Consider the following 27,358-nt stretch of genomic DNA (forward strand, 5'->3'; position numbering starts at 1 on the left):
AATCATTCAGTAGCAAAAGCAGAACAAGGGGGAAAAAATGTTCTTCAATCCTCTGGGTATCAGGGAGAACACTTTGCTGGCACCATTGTACTTTGTTTCTATTTCTACTTTAAAAAAGGAGTCAGCTGGATGTGGTGGTACATGTCTTTGATCCCAGCACTCTGGAGGCAGAGGCAGGCAGATCTGTGTGTGTTCAAGGCCAGCCTGATCTACATAGTGAGTTCCAGGTCAACTGGGCCTACAGGGAGACCTTGTCTCAAAAGATTAAATAAATAAAAAATAAATAAATAAATAAATATTAAAAAGGAGTCAACTCTGTTTCGATGGGGCCACATCAGAATTGTGCTCTTCCTTGGATTTGTGAAAGTGTTAATCATCCTGCGTGTCTCTCAGAATGTGAGGTTGGGGCACAGAGCGCAGCAGTGGAGAGAGTGTCTAACAGCTTCCTTGACAGGGACATGGTATGGTCTAATGAGTAGGAGAGGAAAGTGAGGCTCAAGGATTGCACTGGTTTCTGCCTCTGCTTTCATGGAACTGCGTTTATAGGGACTCTTTGAGAATTTGGTTTACTGCTGAGAGAACCATATAAACAATAAAAGACTCCGAAAAAAGCCATAGAATATGAAAATGCTTTCTACTTACTCCTGGAAAGTGAAGTCAGCGATAAGATGAGTTTATTGGAATAATTTCTCTTAGCGCCTAGCAAAGACAAATAATAATTTCACAGATTTTGTATGTTACAAGCACCTTGTGTTTTTTGAGGATGGCATTACATCCTTTAAATGTAGTAGCTCATGTAAATAGCAAACTGGGATTTCCTGGGGAATCATAAGGATGCCAGTATTTAGTAAGAATCTTCCATGTACCTTCCATGCATTATCAGAAGATGAGAAGGGCTGGAGAGATGGCTCAGTGGTTAAGAGCACTGGCTGCTCTTGCAGAGGACCTGGGTTTGATTCCCAGCATCCACATGGTGGCTAACAACCATCCATAACTCCAGTTCCAGTGGAATCCGACACCCTCTTCAGACCTCCATGGGCATTTCATGACATAGATGCACCTACCTACATGAAGGCAATACACTCATACCTGTAAAATAAAAATAAAAATAATAAATAAAATATTTTTTTAATTTTTTTTAAATCAGAAGATGGAGTCCTGTGTAATCCTCAATCCTCTCTTCAGATGAAGAAATTTGAATTTAGGAGGAACTGAGCAACTTGCACAAGGTGTCTCACCTTTGAAGGGTGGGACCAGGACTCAAATTCAGCCCTATCTTATACCCTGTTTTGCTATCCAGTTTCTTCCAAAATTCTAAGGCGATTTCTCCACTTTACAAAGAAATTCAGATTGATTTCCAGGGAATGGAAACTTTTAATATAGGGAAAACGTAATTAGAGTTCAAAATATTTGTCTTGGAAAATGATACACTATATATGCACTTTAAAAATTTAAAATTTAAGTTAAACAAGTCACTGCTTACCTAAACAAGAAGCTGGAGTTGTTTTTAACTTCTGATTTTTATCTCCTTGAAATACCCTTCATTGTGTTCACCTTTTACTTTTTAAACACTGTATTGAAATGGAAACTGCCTCAGCTTTAAGCATAGTTAAAACTCAACCACAATTAAGCATATCCAGGAAAATCCTAAGATATTGATTAACTAAGTGAACTTTTCTTACATACACATCAGAGGATATTTGTTAATGATAGGAAGAGTAGAGGAAATATTAGCATTTATCTGCATGTTTTGTTCTGATTTGAAAATGTGCTTGGTACAGTGCTCTATATTTCTGGAACTCCGGAGAAAATCAGGCCAATTTGCATCCAACATTTTTTAATGACCTCCCTGCAGTCACCTTATACTTATGGCAGAAGGAAGAATAAAAGATTTTTTGATGTGTTGACTTGGGAGATGAGTTGACTATTATTAAGGGAAATAAATAGAAAATTTTTAATGCAGAGAAAATTTGGAGGCCCAAAGGGATTACAAAATTGGAGAATGGGGATCTACCTTATTAAGGAGAATGGGAATTTCAGAACATTAAGCGTAGACAGTAAACCATGTAATCATTGTGCCTCTACACACTCACCAAGGGCAATCAGAGACTTTCCATCATTTCTAATTAGAACTCGGCAGCTGAGTGGAGCTGTGAGGGTTAGGATTTGGGCAGGCACATTATGTATCTTTCAACAGCTTTTTCCCAGGATGGCGGTACTCAGGATTACAGACCAGGTATGCTTTCCTTTTACCTCCTGGTTATCTTCCCCTTCATCTGCCCCTTCCAAATCTGACAGTTCTGCCCTGATTTCCAAACTCAGATAACCATAGGGAAGTACTGTCTCATCCCAAGAGAGATGTCTCAAAGGATTTTACCTAGGAAATGAATCAGGCCTGGGTATTTTAAGGATTTTCTATTTCTGTGCTTTAGCTGATTGTTTGGTTCTTAAGACCAAGTCCCTGTTCACTTAGCTTCTTCTCTTTCTCCTAACACACACACACACACACACACTGCTCCACACACTGCTCTCTTACTCTGCAGAATAGCCTGGTTGATTGTGACTAGGAACTAAGCAGGAAGGTAATGTCAAACTGAAATTTCCACACATGATCTAAAAATGTAATTCATCAGCTTCAGGGTAGGAGGAAAGTGCTTTCTGAAATGTGTTAATGGGAAATTCATTTTTCTTGCCTTCTGAGAGGTGTGGTGGTAGTGTGTTTTTCAGTCTGTCCCTGCCCCATTCTGCATCTTCTATACTGCTCTTAACCCAGGAACCCTGTCGCAGTCTTTCTTCTTCTTAACAACTGAAAATCTTTCAGTTTCCTGGCCTTTTCATTTTATCTATGGTGCCAAAATTGAGCTTTGATGGAGGAAGCTATTTCTAATTTGGGGAAAAGATAAAATTCAGATAGAGACCATCTATCTGTCTATGGCTTTTTACATTTGTAAAACACTTTCAATCAGCCAACAGTATTTATTTAGTGTCTATGCTCTCAGACCAAATAAATGTTATTCTATTCCCTCTCTTAAACTCTGTGTCAGGGTTTATGTGGAAGCCCAGAGAGATAAGGCATGCTAGTAGGGGGCAGTGAGTGAGGAAAGGCAGGAGATTCTAAGGGCCTCCACCAGCCCATAGATACAGAAGGGACAGGTACCCAGCTTAGGATGCTTATCACTACATATCTACCTTTGCTGTTTTGTAGGACTAATTTTGGTTTTGTTTTCACCAAGGCCTAACCTCACCTCTCCTGGCAATACCTATTAAGGTCATTGGAAAGAGCTAGGAAGAGGGCTCGGAGGGCTAAAGTACTTGGCACACAAGCATGAGGATCTGAGTGTGAATGCCTGGTACCCACGGAAGCTGCCCAGTGTGGTGGTGCACACCTGCAGTCCCAGAACTGGGGAGACAGAGGCCGAAGCTGGAGGATCCCTAGTTTTCTGGCCACCCATTCTAGCCAAATCAGTAAGCTCCAAATTCAATGAGAAACCTTGTCTCAAAAAAATAAGTGGAGAGCAGTTGAGGAAGACACTTGACATTGACCTCTGGCCTCCATGTGCATGCACACAAATGTGCACGAACACCTACACAAATACATGAACACATAAACACCACATATATACACCCAAAAGTCTTTGGAAAGATAGCACAAGAGGATTGATTCATAACAGGACAATGAAATGGAAATTTGACACTATGTCAGTTACAGTGCTAGGCATATTATACCTGTAATTTTATTGAAGTTTTGTATTTTACGTGATCAATGTTTATTATTCCATTTTGCAGTTGAGAACACCAAGCCTAGAATTATCAGCTGAAAGGGGTTGAGTCTGTCTGATTGCACCACCTGTGGTCTTTCTGTTACTTTGCCATTCTGCCTCTGTTGAGTGAAAATGAAGACATCGGTTATGAACATTCAAAGGAGAAAAGGGTGACAATGGACTGGGCTGCTCAGAACAAGTGTCAAAGAAGAGTGAGCCTTGAACTTGCCCTTGAACATGGTAGAAATTAGAAAACCAGTTACAGTGAGGAGGCAGTTGAAGCAAGCTTAGAGGCATGGCTACAGCATGAGTCTTTATGCCCACTCCCACACCTAATTTACATAAGAAGTCCTAGCCCCCAAAATAAATATTTAGAAATAGGAGCCTTACACAAATAAGTAAGGTTAAGCGATGTCCTGAGGATAAGAGCCAATAACATTAGCATTCTTACAAGAAGTCAAAGAGAAACCTGAGCTCTCTTTCTATATCCACACACCAAATAAGAGGGCAGCCCTGTACAAATCAAAAACAGAGCCCTTGCAGGAACCCAACTATGCTGGCACCCTGATTTTGGACCTCCAGCCTCCAGAACTATGAGAAAATAAATTTTTGGGTTTTTAAAGCTGTCTCATTCATGATATTTTGTTCTAAGTATCCCAAGATGACTAATATAGACCTCATCATGGAATAGTGAATGGAGCACTTAGTACTACCTTTTAGGGTAAGTGCCCATGCCATCTTTATCAGTGAAGTAACTAGCTCAGAGAGAGTCATTTATCCAAGTTACAGTTAATAAGAAGAGCTAAGGTTTGAACCAAGCCTGCCACATACTGAAGCCTGTATTCTTCCACTTTGCTAATAAATAATGCTTCCCAACACAAAATGACGTCTATGATCGGAGGTCAGGAACATGCTTGCTCGGTGACTCTTTTTACACTTACTTCAATATCTTGCAGATTTATAAGTCTGATTTTCTAATCAGCTCTTCTTTTGTCTTTGGTGGGATGCAAGACCCTATTGACACAAAGTGGGCGCAGCATGTTACGGCGATGATTCTAATTCCGGTGGCTGCTCATGAATTTCTCATGAAATGCATCTCGAATCAGATTGAATCATTTTATTTGTGGTATATGCCAGAGATACACACTTATCTCAGATATTTGCTCTTCTTGTTTGCTTTCAGTGGCTCTTCTTCTTAGTACCTCATTTAACCTGTTGAAGCATTCAATAGAAGCAATTGTCTAAAATCATTTTGCAGGTGAGACCAAGAAAGCACAAAGAAAACTTGAATCATGGATGTGGCTTATTTTCCTTGCTCTTTTCTCCCTCTCTCTCTCTCTCTCTCTCTCTCTCTCCCCCCCGCTTTTAAATTTCCTGTCCTAGGCCAGGCACGGTGGTGCATGCCTTTAATCCTAGCAGAGGCAAGCAGATCTCTGTGAGTTCGAGGCGTGCCAGTTCTAGGCCAGCTGGGACTACAGAGAGACTGTCTCAAAAAAAAAAAAAAAAAAAAAAAAAAAAAAAAAAAAAATGATATGGCATCTGAACTATTCTATTTTCTCTTTTTGCCTTCTTATTTACTCATATACCACCTTGATCCAGAAGGAGAAGGAACTGAGTTGACTTATAAAATAATCTTGAAATAGCTTGTAGGTGGAGGGGAATGGGTGTAGAATGGTAAAAAGAACACACGAGAGGAAACTTGGCCAATCAAATGTGACTTGTCTAGAACTGACAGACAAGCTAGCCCACCCTTACTGTAGCTCCTACGGACTGTGGAGACAGTTGCCAGCTATAATCCAAGATAGCTGTGAATCCTGAAATCATATATATTCATTTTTCCCTTGCTCTTCTCTCTTGCCTGGGCCCAGTTTGGACTGACTGGTCTTTTTGTAATGGAAGGGCTGACAGTGGCATGGAGAAGCTGCCTGAATGATGTCCGTTTTTATAACATAAGATATAAACAGTGTGCCAGGAGAGGGTTCTCAAAGCAAGCCCTCCTTGCCCGCTACCTGACACTGAAATGTCAGCTTGAGTTCCTCAGTCTTCTTCCTCCCTTCAGTTCTCAAGGTTGGGCATTCAGGACTTATGTCATCCATAGCTTCTGCTTTTCTGGTGAGAGTTCCCGCACTTATTTCTGGCCAAAAACCCCAGTCTGGACAGTGAACAGGAACCTCAAGGTCAATCTCATATCTTTGTCCTGACAATGAAACAAGAACTCGTTCTCACCCACCTTTGCTCTTACAGCCCTTCCCTGGGAAGCCTTGCCAATGTGGCAGGCACCCTCTGAGTACTGAGGGAAAGAGCTCTGCCCAGAGCCCCACACTCTGAACATACGCAACCCCAAACACGTCCTGCCCAGAATACCAAACAGCACATCAAACTAGCCCAAACTGAGATCAACTTCAATGAAATCCTGACTCACCTGCTGTACAGACACACTAGAGGGGTGGGTAGCTTTATCACCCCCTCAAACTACCACTTCCTCAGGATCCACTAAAGAAACCTTTCCCCTTCTTTCTTTGGGCAGTACTTATGGTTCAAACTTCACTAAGTTAACTTCACTGTGTGAAGGCACTTTGCAGCAATAATTAATAACAGGTTTGGTGGTTCTGGAAGATTGTAAGTGAAAGCTTTTAGTTCAATATTTGAAAACATTAGGATAATTTTTTAAGTGTATTTTAAGAATTAGGCCTCTTTGGGGGCTGGAGAGACAGCTCCGTTGGTTGAGTGCTTGCTTTGCAAGCATGAGGACCTGAGTTAGAGCTCCAGAACCCATGTAAAAGAAAAAGTAGAGCACAGTGGCATGCTCTTGTAATCCCAGTGCTGAGGAAGCAGAGACAGGCAAATCCCTGGGGCTCCTTGCCAGCCAGACTAGCCTACTTAGCAAGTTCCAGGCCAGTGAGAGGCCCTATTTCAAAAAAAAAAAGATGAATGATGCACCTGGCAAATGACAGCCAAGGTTAGCCCTGGACCTCCACGTACATGAACACGCACACATGCACCCATACACATGAATATATGCACACATAAGCGTGCACACATGTATATGCTATACATACATTCATACTATGTATACATAAAAGAGTTTTATGAGCAGTGGTAAGACAAAACAGAAGGATCTGTGAGGTTCTTATTCTAACTCTGGCTACAGGACTTTCTGTGAATCCAGGCATTTCATGCCTTAGGCTGCTTCCATTAAGAGGGTAAGAGTACTTCCCACCTGACTAGGCGTCCTGAGATTGTTAAAGTGATTCCAGTTCAGGATATTACTGTGGCCACTCAAGATAGGATGCTGTAAGCAGGGGATTTATGAGGGAAAGGCAAATGGTCAACACCCTGTGATAAGCCAGCTTTGCTTTCTAGTCTACCTTCCAGATGTTCTGTTCACTTATCTACATACATCTCAGCAAAAGCTGATTAACTCTCTCAGACATCAGAGTCTAACTGTTATTAATGCTCAAGATGATCAAATTACATTACCACAGATCCTACTTGTGCTGTTAATATTAGATTTTGGATTCCGGTCTATAATGAATGATTTTTTTCCCCTCCATGCATTGGAAAAATTGGTTAGCCGAGTTCATAAGAAAGTTTAATTAGCAAGCTGTTTGTGAAAATAGCGATTGTGAGTCATCGTTCAGAATGAACTAATATTTCTCAGGGTTGAATTTGTTCTTCTGTTCCTTGAGCAGCCACACAGGATCTTTTTGTTTGTCAAGCTGGTGCATGCTGCCCACTTGAGCTGCACCATGTAATAAATAACAAAAACAGCCGATTCTTAAAACTAGGAGAAAGAGGACTGTAGGGTGTCTGCATTTGTATATGTGTGTCTGTGTCTTCCAGGGGTATATCATGGATGTCCTGGGGTCTAGTACTGTGCTAGACAGAATTCCTACTGATTAAGAGCTGGAGTGCCTGCGTACACCCCCAGCTCTACTACGTACTAGCTGTGCAGCAGGAAAATTCTCAGCTTCTCTGTTCCTTGATTTCTTCATTCCTAAAATAGGGATATCGATGGGATTTTGTATTAGTATACGGAAAGCACATGAAAAGTCACCTGATATGTGGTGATATAATTCCTATAGCCGCTCTGTGAGGTATAGGTATTATTATCCCTATTCTACAAGGGAGGGAATACACTAAAAAAAAAAAAAAAAAAAAAGATTAATTTGTTCAAGGTCATGCAGCTTCTAAGTAGCACTGCAAACTTGAAGCCCTGTTTGTTTCACTCCAAATCCTCCGTTTTTATCTTCTACATTAAACCACCTCACAATCAGATATCAGTATAGATACTGTGTGTGTGTGTGTGTGTGTGTGTGTGTTTCTACAAAAGTGTGCTGCTATATCCTTTTAGCCACGCATAATAATGCTTTTCAGGGTTTGCTCCCCTTGGGCATTGGGTTCTCCTGGTAGAACTTCTTGGCTTATTGTATGGCTGACTACTGACAGTGAGCTAGAACCAGACTTGTACAAGTTGTACTGACATGAAACCATGTCTTCAGAAGCCTGACTCTCTCCCCACTGTATCTTAGACTGTATCGTGTCTTCTGAGAAAGAGTATCATAGACCATGCAGGGAAAAGACCTTGGAAATATTCTCTGACTTTATCTCCTCATTTCTACTGGCCCTCTGTTATTTTAGGAACAGTGTCTCAGCATTGGGAACTTACAGTAATTATATCCTGAGACAGTGTTCAGTCCTGTTTCAAAGAACAATGCTCATTTAAGAAACCCCCTAAAAAAGTCTTTCCCAAAGGTGTTTAATCTTATATTTTTAAGGGGGTGCTGTGGCAAAATGAGTTTGGGAAACTAAAATGAACCAGTAAAAAGGCATCTCTTTCAACCCCTCTGAGTCTGTACTAACATGCATTCTGAGATTTAGGAGCTGTAGAATATGTACTGTTGCTCTAGATGTGATGGTTGGATAAGTAGAGACTTGGTGTGCTGGTGGAATCTCACCTGCTCCCAGGAGGAATCAGAGGATAGCAGATGGGTCTATCTAGCACCAGCACAGTCCCATCACACACCAGGCATTTTGGGAAGTTATTGAGCACTGAGAACATTCTGAGCAAGATTCAGCCCCTGGACTCATTTGGCCTTCTGATTATTAGGACATTTCATTTTCCACTGCCTAAAGACCTGAACTAGCAGTAGAAGTTGTTCACAGACTGCCATCTCGTACACATTCCTGGGCACATCTTCATTTTCATATCTACCAGATACTAATGCCATTGGCTGCCTGTTCTTGCTTGGAGTAGCCATTGCCCAACATTCTGCTAATCCAAAGAGGATGGCTTTTCTCTTTGATTTCTACCCTGCAGACCTATTTCTGCCCAAAGTGCTTTTGTCCCTGTGTGTTTATTTCTCTTATCTCAAGCTAAGTAGTTATTTTTTAAAGACAAATACACTGTTGTTTCTTGTTTCTTTTAAGGAGGTTCTTTAAAAAAAATTATCAGAATTAACTAAGTTTTCAGACCGTGATGGTAAGCTTCATGTATGGAATTTCCTAACAATAGAAATTTCCTCAGTGGTAGGGATGGAAGAGCTTGCCTCTACATTCATACAGATGTGAGTGGTTGGTCTGAGATCAGACCCCAAGCCCTTACTATAGAGAGGATACACTGACAGAGGTTTCCAACGTCCTACTCCAGCTAACATTAGACATACTGATTATCTCTGCTCAGACAAGTTACTTAAGTCATCTACCCTAGTCAGAACAATGATTTGATTTTTTTTGCTTTAAACAAAGTCTGTTCCAGTAGATATGTGTTCAGTTAGTATTTATGAAGCATTACTTTGTGCCAACCCCTCTCAAATAATTTATCTCACTTAATCTAACTCTCAATATGATATCAGGAGCCTCCACATGCCTTTTGTAAGGATGTTGTCTGGTGGTAGTTTTAGAAGTCATTGTCTTCCTATTAAATTCAACAGTTCTTTTCACCCACAGGCATTTCACCCACAGAAAGTTTCATTTTGCCCAAAGGCTAATTACAGTGCACACAATTAGCATTAATCTGATAGTTTTTTCCTACTCTTCTTCCTTTGTTGCTAAACCATTGTCTTTGACATCTGCCACATTTCTGGAACCACCTGTTGGTTTATATCCACTCTGGGTAGAAAGTCTTGTCTATCTGACATCCAGACCTTTGTTTCATGTGAGAATAAACCAGCCAAAATTTAAGAATTCTGGATCATTTTTATGGCTACCTAGGAGTTTGCCAAAATCCTCCTCTTTTTGTTTCAACCGTGTTAAAAATATTTTTAAATGTATGACTATTCTTTCCTGTCTTGTAAGAATATTCTGAACATGGTTTAATTTAATGTTGCTTTGATTAAGAATCTTTCATTGCCCCAGGGTCATCAGTCTGAATGTTCCTTCTTTTTGTACAATAAGTACTGAAGGTGAGGCAGTTGTCACTGAGGCGTCTATTGTCCCTAGTACATTATTCAGAATATTTTTCCCTTTCAGTCCTTTCTTTTTTAGCCAAGTACTTGATACTAGCTTTTTATCTTATGAATTTCCATTCTTCTTGCACAACAGAAGAAAAATAGCGCTCAGATTGGTTCGGTTTTTCATTGTTGAAGTTTAGTATTGAAATTTGTATTTGAAGACCTGTCACTTGGAACAAGTTATTTTGTAGGACAAACCAAAAGGAATGGAAAAAAAATCCCTTTTGAGAAATTAGTTGGTTAGCTTTTCTTATTGTATAATATACCTTTCTGCCTGGGGAGGGGGCTGCTGGAAATGGGTATGTATATTCTGTGAATCCCTGTGTGCTTTACCCTAATAGTGGAGGCTTTGTTTTACATCTCTGGGAAAAGTTGGGTTGACACGAGTTCTGCAATCAGAAAACGCTAGTAAAAGCTTATGTGGGCTTTGGCGTTAGATGGACTCATTTGAGAATCTGAGGCCCCAAGTATTGGCTCCCTTGATTTCAAATGGTAGTGATAATGCTTGCCCTGTAGAATTGTTTTAGGTAGTAGGTGCAGTAATAAAAATAAATAGTTGATATAATGACTGGCACTCAAAAAAGATAATTTTTGTACTACTCATTTACTTACTGAATTCATTCATTTATTCACTAAACATTCAGCTAACAGTCAATGTGCCAAGCATAGGTCTACCAAGATTAATAGGACCCATATCCTCACCCTTAAGGAACTTTCTAGTCAATTGAGAAATACACTCAGTCCAATGAGCATATATTAAATGCTTATTGTGGGCCAAGCACTCTGCTTATTATCTTGATACCACATAATTACAGAAATGACACCTACTTATCCAGAATGTAGCCTCTGGCAAAAACCATAGACTGGCTGAAGGTAATGTTAAATACTTGGGGAATTCAGAATAAGGTCTTGCTTTTTCCAGCAGTGTTGTTTATAGAAAACAGATACACTCAAGATGTCAGATTCCTAAATAACCCCTGACCCCCTGTCAAGGGTCTAGGGAGTTCTCAATGAACCTCTGAGGATGGATTCAACTTAAAAATAGTAATTGAGAGATGAAGAAGCCAATGGATGAATCGGGTTGATAGGGAGAAAGCACCAGGACACAGATAAAACTCCAGCGGAATAGTTTTATTTCGCACTGACGAGTTCCCTTCAGGGGAGGAAAAAAAGTCCACCCATGGGTCATGAGCTGGGGTCTTTTATAGGGAGAGTCTTCAAGGGTGCAGAAGGCGGGAAGATATATTTTTTAAAAGATTAGGCAGGAGGAAGCTTGAGAGCAGGACAGTTAAAACCTGCCGCCTTTTGAGATCAAAGGAAAAGCCTGCTGTGCTGACCAAAAGGTGCAGAAAAAAAAGTCTGCTTTTGACGTCAAAGACCAGGGTGCTTGTCTCAGGGGCTTTGCTGTGGATCTGAACCCTAACAGTAGTGACAGTACACAGTGATATCCGCAACCAGCAGCCTTGGGAGAGTGTGACAGTAAACAGGCGGCAGTCCTCGCCCCTGAGTGCTTACCTCCTTCAGTCCCCTATCTGCTTGTTGCCTAGCCACTTCTAATCAATCTTTTCAAATTAGTCTCAGCTCAAGCATCACATCCTCCAGGAAGCCCTCCCTCCTCAATATCATAACAGCACACCAGCTCTACACTGATTGTTAATTCACAGGTCTGACATTCCTGCTTACCATGAATTCCTGGCTTCATTGATCCTCATTTCCTATATCTCTGGATTCAAAGATTGTGAGTATAACAGTCTTTTCCAAAAATGACATTCTCTAATGCACCTGATCCAGTTTGACATGCACAATCAAGCTGGGAGTTGGAAATTAAGTGGAAAGAATAAGAACTTTGAGATAACATTAGAAAACATAAGTCTCTCAGAGTCTCGGGCATACTATGCTGTGTCAGGACAGTTGTTTAGCATTCAAATGAGTATGTATTCAAGGACCCAGGCACAGCAGAAATGAACTGGCTCAGGAGTCAGATTGGATTGACTGCTATCTCTAGCCACATAGCCTGGCATAGAAAAGCCTGCTTCCGAGGGTTGTAAAGGTTTGAACAATGAAGTAAAGCACTTGGCTCAATGTAGGTGCTCAATAAATACCCCCTATTTTCCTCCTTAGAAATCAGAAAGAAAAAAAAACTGAAATTAGCTATGGATATTTGGTCTAAGATAAATATAACTTAGAACCCCTTGAATTCTTGTAATAGAGGGGATCTTATAGGTCAATCTTGCTAACTACTCTAGCTTCACCTCATGAAGGGTAGATGTGGCCCCTGTCTGCATAGTTGTAGTTATTAACTGTTCACAAGACATTCTACCATGTTATAATATCATTATACGAAAATAGCCCCCAACTTGCTTCTTCTACCTGATCCTTATTCTCCTCTTTGAGGTGCCAGAGTGCAGGTACACCATGCCTTTCCAAGACAGCCTTTCCAATGTTAGAGGTGCTTGAGTACCCCTAGAGGCGTCTTTCCTTCAAGCTAAATATCCACAGATCTTTTGAGATTATCTTATGAGATCGGATTCCCCTTCTTACCAACTTCCTCTGGACACGAATGAGACTCTGCTGCTTTTCCTGATCCCCTTCTTTGGTATGTGTGAGATTGACAATAATTAAGAGGATGTAAATATGCATATGAATCAGTAACACTCAGTCATACATTTATCCTACAGATGTTTACCAGATATACAGCAGTGTCAGGACCCTTTGAGGGCCCAGGAACAGAGATAAATGAGACATCAGCTTGGGCTCAAGTTGCTCCCAGTATATTGAGAAACAAAGACACATTAAGAGGTAGTTTTGAGAGCTGCAGAGATAGTTCAAGTGGTAAAGTGCTTGTCTTGTATGCACAAGGATCTGAGTTTGAGTCTCAGAACCCATGTTAAAAAATTTTTTTTTTAAAAAATGAGGCCAGGAATGTGGCATACACTTATAATCCCAATGTTGGAGAAGCAGAGACAGGTGAGTCCCAAGGGTTTACTGGCCATCCAACCGACTCTACTTCTGTGTTCCAAGCTAGTGAGAGACCCTGTCTTTGAAAAAGAAGGCTGACTGCACCTGAGAAACAGCACCCACAGTTGTTCTCTAAATTTCAAGCACCTGTGCACATACATGCAGACGTGCACACATAAAAGAAATGTTTCTTTATGGTTTCTTTTTTGAATATTTGCAATTTCCATACAATATAAAATGATGGTATTTAGGTCCCCTCCCCTATACACACCTCCCCTTATTGACCCCCCACCCAATTTAATGTACTCTATTTTATAAGGCCTCTAGAGTCTAATTTGTGTCCCCAAATGTCCTTCACTGTGTATGGGTCCATCCACTGGAGCCTTGGCTAACCTAACCAAGAGTCCCATCCTTGAACTAGATAGCCTGTCCTCCTGCAAGCAACCACTGTTTGCTACAATTTCCTTAGCTTGGATTGGGGCTTTTCACCCACTTCCCCATGTGTATGCTGGGATTTTTCTGGTCTGAGCTTGCATGGGGCTTGTGCATGCTGACACCATTGCTATGAGTTCATGAGTAACTGACCAGCTGTATGCCTTTTACAGTCTTTCTACCCCCTCTTCTGCAATGATTCTGAGCCTTGGGAGGCACAACTTTGACATAAGTGTTCTATTCAGGGATAAGCACTTTGCAGTCTCTTGTCCTCTGTACACTGGCCAGTTGTGGGTTTCTGTATTAATCACCATCTGCTACATAAGGAAGCTTCTCGGGTGAGAGTGGAGAGATGCATTAGTCTATGGGTATAAGAATAAGTCATTAGTCATTATACTATAACTATTTAGTAGAAAACTGGTATAAGCTCTCCCTTATGCCCTGTGTGCTGGATAAACTGGGTTGAAGGAGCCTCAATTGGGGAATTGCCTCCATTGGACTGGCCTGTGGCCGTGTCCATAGGGCATCTTCTTGACTGTTGAGTAATGTGGGAGGACCCAGCCCACCATGGATGGTGCCGCTCCTGGGCAGGTGGGCCTGTGTTCCATAAGAAAGCAGACTGAGCAGGGACCAGAGAAGCAAGCCAGTAAATAGCGTTCCTCTATAGCCTGTGCTCCAGCTCCTGCCTCCAGGTTCCCGCCCTGAGTTCCTACCTTGGGCTCCTTGATGCACTGTGACCTGGGAGATGTAAGACAAATAAACCCTTTCCTCCCCAGGTTGGTAGTGGTCAGAGTGTTTTGTCACAGCGATGGAGAAACAAGCTAGAACACCCTGTGATCTGTCTAGCCTCAGGTTCCTAAGCCTGATATCAATCCCAGGTATGGGTTCCAGCCTATGAAACAGACCTTAAATCCAAATAGAGACTGGGTGGTCACTCCCATGATATTCATGCCACTATCACGCCAGTGGGCATATCTTGCCAGGCCAGTTGTTATTGTAGTTCACAGAATTCACAGCTGGGTAAGGTTGATGATTATGTTTTTCTTCCAGTAATATGCACTATGAAGGCTAGCCAGTAGAAATGAGGCTCTTAAGTCAGCACTAGTTTGAGTTCACCTTGTTTGTTCTACAGTTCATGTATGTAGTTTCTTCACCAATAGAATCTTACCATCAAGTTCTGGTGGGTAATGAAGGGCAGGAGTAATGGCTAGTATTGTTTGAGGTTCTGTGGGATCCCCTGGTCAACAGTTTCTAGAGAGGGAGTTCATTCATGGCATTGAGGTTTTATTTTGTTGACTTATAATGTCTATAAGGGGCAATGTCCCCCTGTTATAAAGTAACCCCTTTTATCTCTTTTTATAATGTATGTGTATATGTGTATACTTTAAGACGCTTTTGTGGCAGTAGGTTTCCGTGTGGCTTTTTCTAAAGGCTTTTAGTGTTACTTATCCCTCCCCAGACTCCTTCCTCTGACATGCCTACCCATTCCCCACCCTACTGAAACCTTCCTACTCCAATTCCCCTTCCTTAATTCATATTGCTGCATTCTACCAACCCTTTCAAGGAAGCTCCTTGGCTATTTACTATTTTCCTGACTAAAAGAGGTAGTTTTGGAAAGGATGTGGCAATCAGAGGAGATGACCAGAGTGGTTTTGAATGTGTCTTTATTAGCAGCACTGTAGGTGCAGCTTGAAGAAACTGCAATGCCCATTCCTTTCATCAGTCACTTGACAAGTGTGATGGAGAGTTGCCTTCGCAGTAGCTCATATCATGTCTCCAACAGGTAGCATGCTCCTACCTCTGAGCCTTTGAATATGAGCTTCCCTCTGCTTAGAATGTCCTTCCCTCAGGTCTCTGCTTTCATGTCACCTGAGCAGTGAGGCCTTCCCTGATGACCCCAATAAAGATTTTCAGCCATGTCCCAACACTGCTGTTTCTTTCTCTCTGCTTTATTTTCTCCCTAGAATTCACCATCATCTGACAAACTTTGTATTCTGTCTATATATGTCTTGCCTGTCTTCCTTATGCTCAGTCAGAATACAAATTCAGTGATGGCAGAAACAAGGGTTTTTGTTCTCTTCTGTATTTCCAAGGAATAGAACAATGCCTGGTACAAAGCAGGTACCTGATGTCTGTGAGATAAAGAGAGGGCTTAGGATTCAGCTCTCAAGTTGGGATGTCATCACTTTGATAGGTAAACCTTATCAAACATGACCCCTCCTTCAAAGCCCAGCTACATGCCTTCTTCTTTCAGAAAGCCTTCTCTACTCTGCTTAGTCAGAATCAGTGTCTACCACCTCTATGTCCTGTATATGCCTTTGAAAGAAAAATACCTGCTATTCTTTTGTTTATTCTGGGCTATTATTAGCTTAGATGTGTGTTTCTCTTTTATATAGTAAGCCTCCTAAAAGTAGGAACATTTTGGGATCCACTCATAGTGCAGCATGTAGCAGGTACCAGTTGTGTGTGGATTTTGTGTGCCTGTTGTATATTGTTTGCTGCAGTGTAAAAGAAAAGCATCAAAAGCTCTCCACCTTTGTGGAGGTGATACTGTCACCAGTATGAAACAGCACCTAACGGCGCTCACTCAAGAGGCGGGAAGAGAAGCAACACCTACTGTCTGTTCTCTGCAGACACTTTATTGCATCATCATATATAAAGCTCCTACTAACCCCTTGAAGACAGTAATGTTAATGCTGTCTTCTAAATGAGAATACCCAAACAGAAAGAGTCAAAATACGAATGCAAATTTTGGGAACAAAAACAAAACAGCATGTATAGCTAATAGCATGTATTAAGAGAACCTAAGAATTCATCAGAGCTTTCCTTTCTTCTTATTATTCGTTGAGTCTATGCTTTTCCCAGAATCCAAGGCTCAGGGAGGTATAGTACACTTAGCCAGAGTCATATAGTAATGTCACAACTGATCTTAAGACCCACATCTAACTCACATCACAGAACTTTTCATTCTTCAATAAGCATCTGAAGCCCCTGAGGAACATGTTAAGAAACAGGTGCTGATTCAGGAGGTCTGGGGTGAGGCCTGAGAACTTGCATTTTTTTCATAGGCCCTGGGTGATACCCAGTGAGGTTGATAAAAGGACCACACTTGAAATAATGAAGCTTTCAACAATGCTTAGACTGAGGCGATTCTTTAAACTAAAAGAAACCAAAAGAAAATAAATTCTCTGACTCCATTAGGCACTCTCAGTAATAGCACTGAGTTTTCAGTAGAAAGGCAAATATTTGGACCCATCAACTGTTAAATCCTCATAGGAGGGATGGAGGAAACAGAGCTATAGATACTTCAGAACACCAAGACACCCCTGTTAGTGTCAGAGCCTCCAGTAAGGGTGAACGTGTCCCCTCAAGACTTACCAGATGGTAGACCCTTCTAGGCACTTTTGCCGAGGCAAACCTCTGTGGAAAGAAGGCATGAACTGGGACATGTCTCACATGATCCATGCGAGTCCTAGCTCCGGAGTCTACTTGCTACTTGACTTGGGACATGTTATTTTACCATTTCTTAAACCTCATTTTCCATATGTGCACCTTGGCCCAATGATGCCCATTTCACATAGGATTAAATGAGGTTACATGAGTAAGCCACTTAGCACAGTGCTTGGCACAAAGTGTCAAATAAATTTTAGCTGCTATTAGTCCCTATGTTCCTATAATCCTCACAGTGATCCGTTGATTGTGAGGATTAAAGGATTATCGCAGTTTTTCCAGACAAGGGAACAGGCTGAGGAAGCTTAAATGAGTTAACCAAGGTTGTACAGTAAGTGTGATTATGAGCTGCACACAGGTTTATACATGCAGGAGAAGACACAGATTTCTCTGCCTCTGTTTGAGTATCCTCAGACAGATTCCAGGCAACTAAAAGCAGGGGAAGGCATCTCAGATCTGGCAGGGAGGGCATCCTGGGATTTGGAGTTGACTGCTGTTAACCTGGTATGTGAATTGTCACCAGGCAGGTGATTTTGAGGTGTTCATGTGCTTTGAACTTCATCATGTGCTTTGAGAACAGGATTTCAGCCTGAGCTAGGTGTTCTGATGACCACAAAAATTCCTTTTTCAACTCGGAAGTTTTCATCAACAGCAACTGCCCATCTGACTACCCCTCCAGGGGCTTTGCAGATGAGAGGAGTCAGTGTGGGGTTTCTGGAGGAGGATTGCTCCTAGAGAGAAAGAGTAAAGTGTGCAGGCTGCAGTGCAGAAATGCTGAGGCTTCTTCTGGCCAGCTTCTGTGCTGCTGTGGTCAGCCATGAGGAGGTCAGAATAATCCTAGGACCCTGAAGACAAGGGAGAAAAACAAGGAAAATAAGAACTTTTAATGAGCTATGATACATATGTAGGAGATTGAATGTAATAAAAATGCTTAACACAAGCTACATACAATGATTTTCTTTTCTTAAAAAAGAAGCCTCAGTTGTTAGTAACATCTTACTTCAAATGAGGCAACTGTGATAACAGCAAACCAGATTTAGGGCCAAAATACCTAGACCAGGGATCAGCAACCTATGATCCAAGGGCAAAGTTGGGCCCATTGTCTATTTCTCTAGATACAGTTGTATTGGACCACAGCCACTTTTTGTTTATATTTGGTCTGACTGACACACAATAGAACAGTTATCATAACAGGGACTGTAACCCATGAAGCATAAATCATTCACTGTCTTACTCTACACATTAAAGAAGGAAAAGAAAAAGGGAAAAGGATCTAGAATGCAATTCACCTCTCTGATGTTGGGCAAATTACGGTTTCCTCTGAGCCTCAGCTCCCTAGTTTCCAGAAAATGGTGCTTGTCTCTCTTCACACTGAATTGTTGTGAAAATCAAATATGATCTAGAATAGCTGGGAAAGCACTTGCAAACTCAGAGGCATTGTGGAATTTGGACTAGGATGACTTTTCTTGTTCATTTGATCTGTGTTAGAGGAGAACCCACGAGCACAGCCTTTGTTTATGTTATGTTTCCTAGTCCCTGGCATCACTGTGTTGTCAGAATCGCTGTTTCCTCCTGAATCCAGAGTTAATGCTTCAGTACTCCCTCTTTGCCCCTTCTTCACCGAATATGCAAAACATTCTGGTCCTATGTTTCCAGAAATGTAGGATTAGTACAAATGCATACTGTGATTCTACTTTCTGAGCAGGTATTGAGTACCTACTATGTACAGGGATATAAACTTTCATAAGCTACTTCTTATGAGAAGAAGCATTTGCTTTCTAAAAGGAGAAGTTTGATGCAATGGAATAGAGATGTTGCCATATCATAGTAGCAGGACACATAGTAGGAGGAAATGGTCTGTTTTTCTACGTGCACGTACATGCCTGTGCTCTATCAAAACAAAAGTGTTCAGGCTCAGATTTAAGAACAAGTTGTTCAAAACAGGAGCCTTTTCAATCCAAAATACACTGAAGTGCTTTAAAATGTCACTATTATGTAGAACAATTTTCTCTCGCAACTTCTTTCTGAATTCCAGGTTTCTATCCCAAACTAGAATACATTCGTGCTCATGCCTAGTAAGTGGGGATGCCTCGCCCATGCCAGCTAGACAGGACTACTAGAGACTGATCAGATGCAAAGCTTGTGGCATCAAAGAGCTGGATACTGTAGTTTAAAATTTTGGAGATACACTCAGGAGGTAGGCAGGTATCTGTGAGTTCAAGGCCAGCCTGGTCTATATAGCAAGTTCCTGGTCAACTGGGGCTACAGGGAGACCTTGTCTCAAAAAGACAAAAAATAAAAATAAAAATAAAAAGGTTCTATCTTGTTTCTTCATGAAAGATAAACCAGTAAGCACAACCTTGATGAATTCAGTAGGTATTTGTCCAACTTGCCATCAAAATAAACACATTTGGAACAAAAATAAAGTTTGTTTTAATTTCTTGTTCTTATGATACGGATGCCATATCTATATATGTGCAGCTCTTGTTACTGGGGATAAAGGGAGAAGATCTAACTATTTAAAAAAGAAGAAGAAAGAAAAATATAACTATTTGAAAAAGAAGAAAGGAAAAGATTATTATCTATTTCTGGATTGAAGATACCTACACACTTAGCTCCAAACCCCAGATTGTGTCCCCTGAGCCCTCTCAGCCTGGCAACTCTTTTGGTCCCCATGGAAAAAGTGTTGGTATTCTTTGTGAATGTGTTCCATCTATACTTTTCCATGTGTACTTGAATACTGGGCTGCTGAACAAAACCCACCACCAATAGATGGCCACCTAAATTAAAACAAAATTGTTGTTTACTTGCCCAAATATTAAAATCATTCTTAAAATAAATGGAGCTCAGGTTTTTATGTTTTCTATGTAGGAATTTAATCTTCTCTAGTGCATTTTTAAACAGAATGCTTGGATCCATGGAGTGTTTTTATTAGACATAGCTAGACTCCTCCTATGAGGGTGTTAGGCACATGGGAAGAAAGCCTGTTCATGAACTAGGCTAAGCACAGGTAGTTTTGTTGTGCTGCCCAGTTACTGTGTGTCTTCTCATTCATAGACAAGTGTCTCCATCTCTGGCCTCTTCTTCAATGTGTGTCTTTTGTAGAGTTAGCAATTTATTTTGTATCAAGGAGGCTCTCCATCCTTTTCCACCTCCTTTCTGAAATAGCATTCATCTATTTTTTTGTTTTCCCCAAAGCATTTTTATTCCTGATGCTAAATGCAGTCTCTCTAAACCTAGGGCAGGTGTTGATAAGGCAGCAATGCTAATTATAGTCAGGATGGTAGATCTGGGACTGCTACAGGCTGGTAGGTTGGTGTGACACATCAGTTAAGCTTGAGTCCTTTCCTTCATTTGACCTTCAGAGCATGCCTAAGACCTGAGCCTGGGGAAGTTTCCCTTCCTCTGGGAGCAAAGATCTAAATTAGATAAATTTAGAATGAAAAAATGATGCCCACTTTACCTATCTTAGATTTACACTAATACACAAGTAATTTTACAAAGAAAGATAGTACATTTGGAACATATACCCTGCATGCATTCCATAGCCAGGAAGAATAATGAACTTTTTCAGGGTGAGTTATGTCTACTGTTCACAGTTAAGCAGTGAATATTTTGTTTGTATGTTTTCATATCCTATTTTAATTTTACATCTATTATATTAGGCTGGAAAATGGCCCATCTGTGCAATTTCCTAGAACTGCTACATGAGGTTTATCATTGACATAATTGCTTTAAAATGCCCTTTAGAAGTAGCTCCACTTGGTGCATGACTGTTTTTTAAAGTGATTATAAGAATATTTTAGTGCAGCATTTTTAAGTCTTCTTATATATGCAAGATAAATATGACTGAAAAATTTGCATGATGAAAATGGATTTAATTAGGTGAATTTAGTTAGGCTTGATGAGGTGGAGCCAAATTTAGGATAAATTATATTTTTAAACCAATGAAATTAGTCTCTTATATTTTTATATTTGCAAAATGAAATTTCTGGGAATATGTGGCAGAGTCGTGTAATACACACAACTCTCTCTTTCTGTCTGTCTCTCTCTCTCTCTCTCACATACACACACACACACACACACACACACACACACACACACACACACACACACACACACAGTAAAATGAAAAGGGTCACAGAAGCTTGAGTGAGCCCAGAACTCTCCCCTCCCTCTTAAGTTACTAATTTTGGCTGGTAAAGGGCCTGTCCCTGTCTTTCCTGTTCTGACCCTGTTCTTCCAAAACACAAAGGAGTGTATCCTAAAGGAAGGTGTTGCCATTTTTGGCGTTCCATTTGGGGAAAAAATGACATTGAGTTTCTTCTTCACTCTCTTTGTTTCCATCCTGTAAACAATATAAAAGTCACCCATTTTCTGATCCAGAACCCAACTTGTTTTCCCAGGTTCCCTCCTACAACCAACACAAACACAGACATTTACCAGCAAAACAGAAGCTGTTGGAAAGATTTTTTGGCTGCTGAAATGGGCTCCTGTCACCAGGACATGGCAGGCTTTTTGCTGTATTGTCTCCCAGCCCTGGCCCCAGTACATCAGAAAGGGCTTTATGTAATCACTCTTTCCTGACATGTGACGCCCTGTCATTTTCCTCCCCTTCGGCTCTGCTGCCGCCCACAAATCAATAGCACTGCCTGGGAAGTTCAGGCTGGCTTTTCAGCCACCACAAGCACTGTGTTTCTTAAAGGGTATGTCAGAAAATGTAAAGTTTCCTAATGATATTTCTGGCTGATGACACATGGCAGAGGGGATGGACTATTTATAATCAGTGGCACGATTGCAAGCACATTATTTTTATTTCACTTAGGGGGGAGCCCTGTCACTTGCTACCTCTCTTTGCAGACAAGTTGATACCATCTCCACCTAAAGTAGTTAAGTCTCTTTGCAGAATGTGTTGGCACTTTCCCCTTTGTGTTAGGAGCACCTTAGTTCTTCCTTCACCCTTCTTTTCTTTATTATTCTTTGTCTTGGGGGGAGGGGGCGGTGAGGGCAAAGAATGCTTTGTAGCAACTGTTTTAAATTTTGGCCATGCCAGCATCCTTCACTATAAATGTCTCCAGTTTTTGCTGCTTACATCCTGCTTCAACCCTCTGAGTGTGGGTGTGGCTGACAGGACCAAGGCAATAGACAGAGCTACCAAGTCCAGCACTTGCCCTAGTTTTACAGGACTGGGCAGTGTAGCTGTCCTTTGTTAAGCACCTACTATAGTCTAGGTAATGTCCTTGGTCTTCATTTTATATATAATATCTCAGTCTATTCTCTCAAAGCCTGTCAGAGGTAAGTGCTATTCTTTACAGCAGAAAGATCTGGGGAGAACGGAAGAGTAAGTGACTTCTCTCCACAGTCACCCAGTTGACAGGGAAAGCCCCAGGCCTCCAAAACAAGTATTTTTCTAACTAACTGAGCATGCCATCTTTCTGTTCCTCAATACTGGCTTTTCCTGATTATGTGGACTCATATATATCAGCTGTGGCTATGCAGGGCCACTTACCTTTCTTGAGCTTGGCTAGCTCCTATGAGTTCAAAGGCCACACCTAGAGTGAGAGGTAGAAGAACTAGAAATCGCTCATCCAAGGGTAAGCCCCGGAGAAAAGGAATCACAGAGCAGAGGAGGGGTCTGACCCACCGCAATGGGAAGTGTTGCCTCTATAAAGATACTGAGCACTCTTTCTCATTCTGTCTCTCTGTCTCTCTCTCTATCTCCCTGTCTCTCTTTTTTAATGTTTTCACAGGACAGAGTTTAGGGTATGGATTTGTTAACTATATTGATCCAAAGGATGCAGAGAAAGCCATCAACACTTTAAACGGACTCAGACTCCAGACCAAAACCATAAAGGTAAGAGATGATATGCCAGCTCCTGATTCAGGAGGCCCTGCTGAAATTTCAGTCCATGGGTCTAGTAAGTCCAGGCTATGGGGTAACACACATGTAGTGGTCTTTATTCATGCAAAGAAGATTTACTGTCCCCTGTACTAAGTGTAGGGGACATGGGCCATTACAAAATAGTGAAGTGATGGTCAATAGAGGGAAGGGACCAGGAGCTGTGAGATCAATAATCCAGAGGGTGGATGTGGGACCTGGGATTCCAGACTCCACTGAGAGGGCCTGCTAGCCTGAGTCTATACAGAGGACCAAGGGAAGGGAAGCAAGCTAAGGGAAGAAGCTGAGGCAGGAAAGCCATCCCAGGTAGAAATAGTGTGGCCTAAGTTTGGGAGGTGATGAAGAGGGGCACGTAGGCAGGACCAAGTCAAGAGACCTTATGTACTAACTAAGAAGCTGTGCTTTAGCTAAGGGTGGTTAGGAACCTCCCAATAGAGAATGGGAAGTTAACTATAAACAAACACAATACTGTAAGACAGGCAGCTACAATAAAATTAATGAAAATATTATAGAGGAACAACAAAAATAGTAATTTAACCATCTGAAAATACTTAGGTGGACAGATCGTATCTCAGGAATTACTGTTTTTCAATCAGAAAAGCAAAGAGTAACATGGAGGCTGCTCCTCCAGGGAGGCCAGCTGTCTGGGGCTGCAGTCGCCTCTCCTGCCTCAGACTTCACGCCTTTGGGAAGATGCTACTTGCCTTGGGCAGCTGGTGGTGGTCTCCTGAATGGAGTTGCCTGCTCCTCAGCAACTTCTCTTTCTTCCCCCACCTCCAGCCAACTTCCTGTTTAAGGGCAGCTGCCAGCTGATTAATGAGTCCCATCCTTCATAGCCTATTAAACCACAGGGAAGTGTCTCCTGGGCGCTCTTATCCTCACGACAGCAGGTCTGACGCAAAGTAGGACAAAAGAGAAACCTCTCCCAGAATGGAAATCTATAGATGGCATCAGCTCTCCGCATCTGAAAAAACAAAACTAGAACTTTTTTGTTCAGCAAAGCTACTTTTCCAACATCCAAACTGACAGAAAAGACTGCCAGAATAAGGCAGTCTTAGCTGGGAGGTAATAAAAACAAAAACACAAAGAAAACCTTTCTCTTTTTTAAATATTTCATGTGATTATTTTTCTTTTTTAAGCAGCTTTACTTTTGCAATTGTGTTTAGCTTATTTCCAAAGACAATTGTTTTCTCTGAGCGCCCACAGTCTGTAGTGCACAAAGACTCCAAATGGACCTGATTCCGACTGCCTCAAATAGGGCTTCATAGAATCAGCCCCTAAGAATTCTCTAAGGGGGAAGTAATCAAGAATTGTTTAATTATGGCATAGTCCTCGGAGACACAGGAAGATTAATTTCTTTCAATGAAAAAACACGTATTTTCATACTTTAAGTCAAGAAAGGGTGCTCCGTCACCTGGCTCTGACGAGGCCTCGCCAGGCTGAGAGCTGTGTTTGTAAGTTTGATTGATTTTTCTGTGTCATCCAGTTCAGCATTAGAATGTCAGACTTTCATTCTTCCCTTGGCAGACACCCTGACCTTGAACTGAAAAAGGTGCTTTTGTTTTCTTTGCAGTTTCCTTAAAGCCCAAACCCTTCTCAACGGCTTGGGATCAAATCACCAGTCATCAATTCTGCCTTCTTTTTAAGTATTCTATAAGACCCCTGGGGTTTCCCCAAAGACTGATTGAGCCCAGCTCTTCTCATCTCAGAATGCTCCCCTGGCCCATCATACAGTCAGATACTTTATCTAAATGGATCTTAGAGACAGGAACATTGATTATTTTCCTTCTGTGAAGAGCTGATCTGCCTCCTTCCCTTATCTATACCCTCCACCCTCCCACCCAGGCCAGGCTTCCCCTGCATCAAGATGCTGCCAACACATTTTCACCCAGCGGAAATATGGGCTTCTGGGGCACTGTAAGATTCAAAATGCATGATGCTACTGCTGAATCAATAATTTCCATTCTCTACTACGAATGAAAATTTAATGTGCAAACCTAGGGATTTCAGCCCTTTCATTAAAGCAGTTTATTTGCCATACTAAAAATTAAGTTTGAGTGATAGGTTCCTTTATTAACTTTTCTTCCCTTTCCTAAAGGGACACAGTGTTTAAGGTAAAAATCATATTAAAGGGAAGGAAAAAGCAAACCCTTTTGTGTGCTGTTAATAGTCTCATCATTTATTAATTTCTTGAGATTGCTTTTTTGCCTTTCAAGCCACTGTTGACTTCTGCTTCCGTCCGCTTTGATAAGTGACAGGAGATTTCACTCTTCACTCTGACTCCCAAGACAAAATAGATAACCAGCCAATCTAGAAAAAAACAAACAAACATCTTTGATGGGAGCATGCATTACAGAGATCTCAGGACTATCAAGTACAAGTTTACAAACTTCGGCCAAGTGCATGCCTCCTTGTCATATTTCTGGAGTGCTTCCTGCAAAACAGACCTTTTTAAGAGTATTGTACAAAATCAGTGCAGGAAAACCAAGAAATAATTCCTAAACTGTGAAAATTAATGATTAAGAGATCAGATCCAGAGATGGTTCTAGAAAGTTCTGAGAGTATGATGGTGACTGGAGTGAGCAGTGAGCAAAGACTGTAGTTATGCTGCTGCTGCTGCTGCTGCTAATGATGATGATGATGATGATGATGATGATGTTTCATATCTTCAGTTGGTCAATAGAAACTGAAATTGGGATATCTTTTATGCCAGCTCTCCCAATTTTTAGAGGCTGGAATTTTTTTTAAAAGAAAAAAAATAAAGAATTAAGAAGAAAACTGAGCAGAACCTAATAGTTGACCTTTGTAAGTCAATTTTTAACCTCTGACCCTTAGATTTAAATATGCCAACATTGTTTTTGCAGATGTCAGTGAATGGTTCATTACTTGGTTATTAGTGGCAGGTATCCACAACAAAAGTTCATTTTATCTTTGTTAAGGACTGTGTATGACACCAGCTTGTGGAAGGCCAGGTCGGACCTCTGAGAGAGTACATGGTGCACAATTACACACTAATGGGTAGCTGTGAATGCTGACTCCAGAGGAACTGTTATTTAGGGTCCACTTCTTCAGTGGGAGGGAGAAGAGTCCTACCTGGAGACCAGGCCTGAGAGAGCTGATGTGTCTTGCCTAGAACAACCCAGCTGGCATTTAACATATGTAAGCATGAGCTTGAGAAGAAATAGCAATAATCATCTTAATGCTAGCCGACACTGAGTATTTACACTGTGCCCAGTGTTATTGTAATCCTTCCATGTGCTTCTTGCCATTTAATCTTTAAGCCATCCCCCAGCTTCATTGCTTTATACACATCATCTCTGTTTCCAAAAATGGTTCTGTAAGAAGGTGTTGTTTTCTCCTTTATGCTAATGAAGAAACTGAGGCCCAAAGAAGTTAAGCGACATACCCATTAACATAGTGGGTTAATGACATTTGGAGTATTGGGGAAAAAATGATTTAAAACTAACTCTCTGGCAGTAGGTCGTAAGTGTTGGAATGTCACACTGTCTGTTTGCCTAGCAGCACATGCGTTCTGTCCGGGCATGTAGGGATGGATTTGGCTCTGCATGCACATGGGTTATACTCCCTGACACAGTGAAAAGATATAAAAAATAAACAAATGAACTGCGGGCTCTTCTAGGTTCTTCACAGACAGACCTATGATTCAGGACACTTGCCATAGCATGGAGACACCCCTGACTTCAAGTAATTTCTTCTCAGGCTCTTGCTTTGCAGGCTTTGTGCTAAATCTTTGGATTTAGGATAAGTGGAGATGGCAATGGCCTGGAAATGCTCCCATCCATGTGTATCAGGGAACCATAGAGTATGGACCATAGTTCTGCCACAGGAGAGATGATTTGCCTCATTTAAGGCTTGCAGCGCTATTTGTTAGCATTTTATATTTTCCAGTTGTCTTTGGGACTCTGAGAACTACTGGAAAGGAAGGCTGTGGATTCTAGGATTTGGTTCCTTGGTACAGCTTGATAATGAATGCCCATCCCAGCCCTGATCTTCTCCTGACCTCTGAAAGAGCAACTTCTGCATTTTCACTGTCACATCAGCCTCATGTTAAGAAACAATCGAAAGTTGCCTTTGGTTCTGCTCCTTGTCACATTAATTAAGGACAAATAAAACTAGAGCTGAGCAGCATGGTAATTCTAGCACTATGGACACTGAGGCAGAGAGATCATGAGTTCAAGGTCAACCTGGGCTTCAAAGCAAGATGAGAGAGAGAGAAGGGGAGAGAAGGAGGAGAAAAGAAGGGACACGGAGAGAAGGTAGGGAAAGAAGAAAGGAGGATGGAAGGAAGGAAAGGAGAAAGGGAGGGAGGACTTTCTGGAGAGACAGTGAGAGAGAGAGGAAGAAGGGAGGAAGGGAGGGAGGGAGGGAGGGAGAGGGGAGAAGGA

The 27,358-nt window shown here is 41.4% G+C and overlaps 1 protein-coding gene across 7 annotated transcripts in view; it reads left to right on the top strand.

The window, feature by feature from the left end:
• Positions 1-27,358, top strand: part of Elavl4 (ELAV like RNA binding protein 4) — a 94,671-nt gene that overhangs the window by 47,274 nt on the left and 20,039 nt on the right. For all 7 annotated transcript variants that reach the window (XM_008832423.2, XM_008832421.2, XM_008832422.2 and 4 more), the window contains exon 3: positions 22,804-22,907. In XM_008832423.2, coding sequence (XP_008830645.1) covers positions 22,804-22,907 — 104 coding nt within the window. The remainder of the gene's footprint in view (positions 1-22,803; positions 22,908-27,358) is intronic.

This window comes from Nannospalax galili, unplaced genomic scaffold (assembly GCF_000622305.1).
Source record: "Nannospalax galili isolate Female #2095 unplaced genomic scaffold, S.galili_v1.0 scaffold655, whole genome shotgun sequence".
Classification (NCBI taxonomy): domain Eukaryota; kingdom Metazoa; phylum Chordata; class Mammalia; order Rodentia; family Spalacidae; genus Nannospalax; species Nannospalax galili.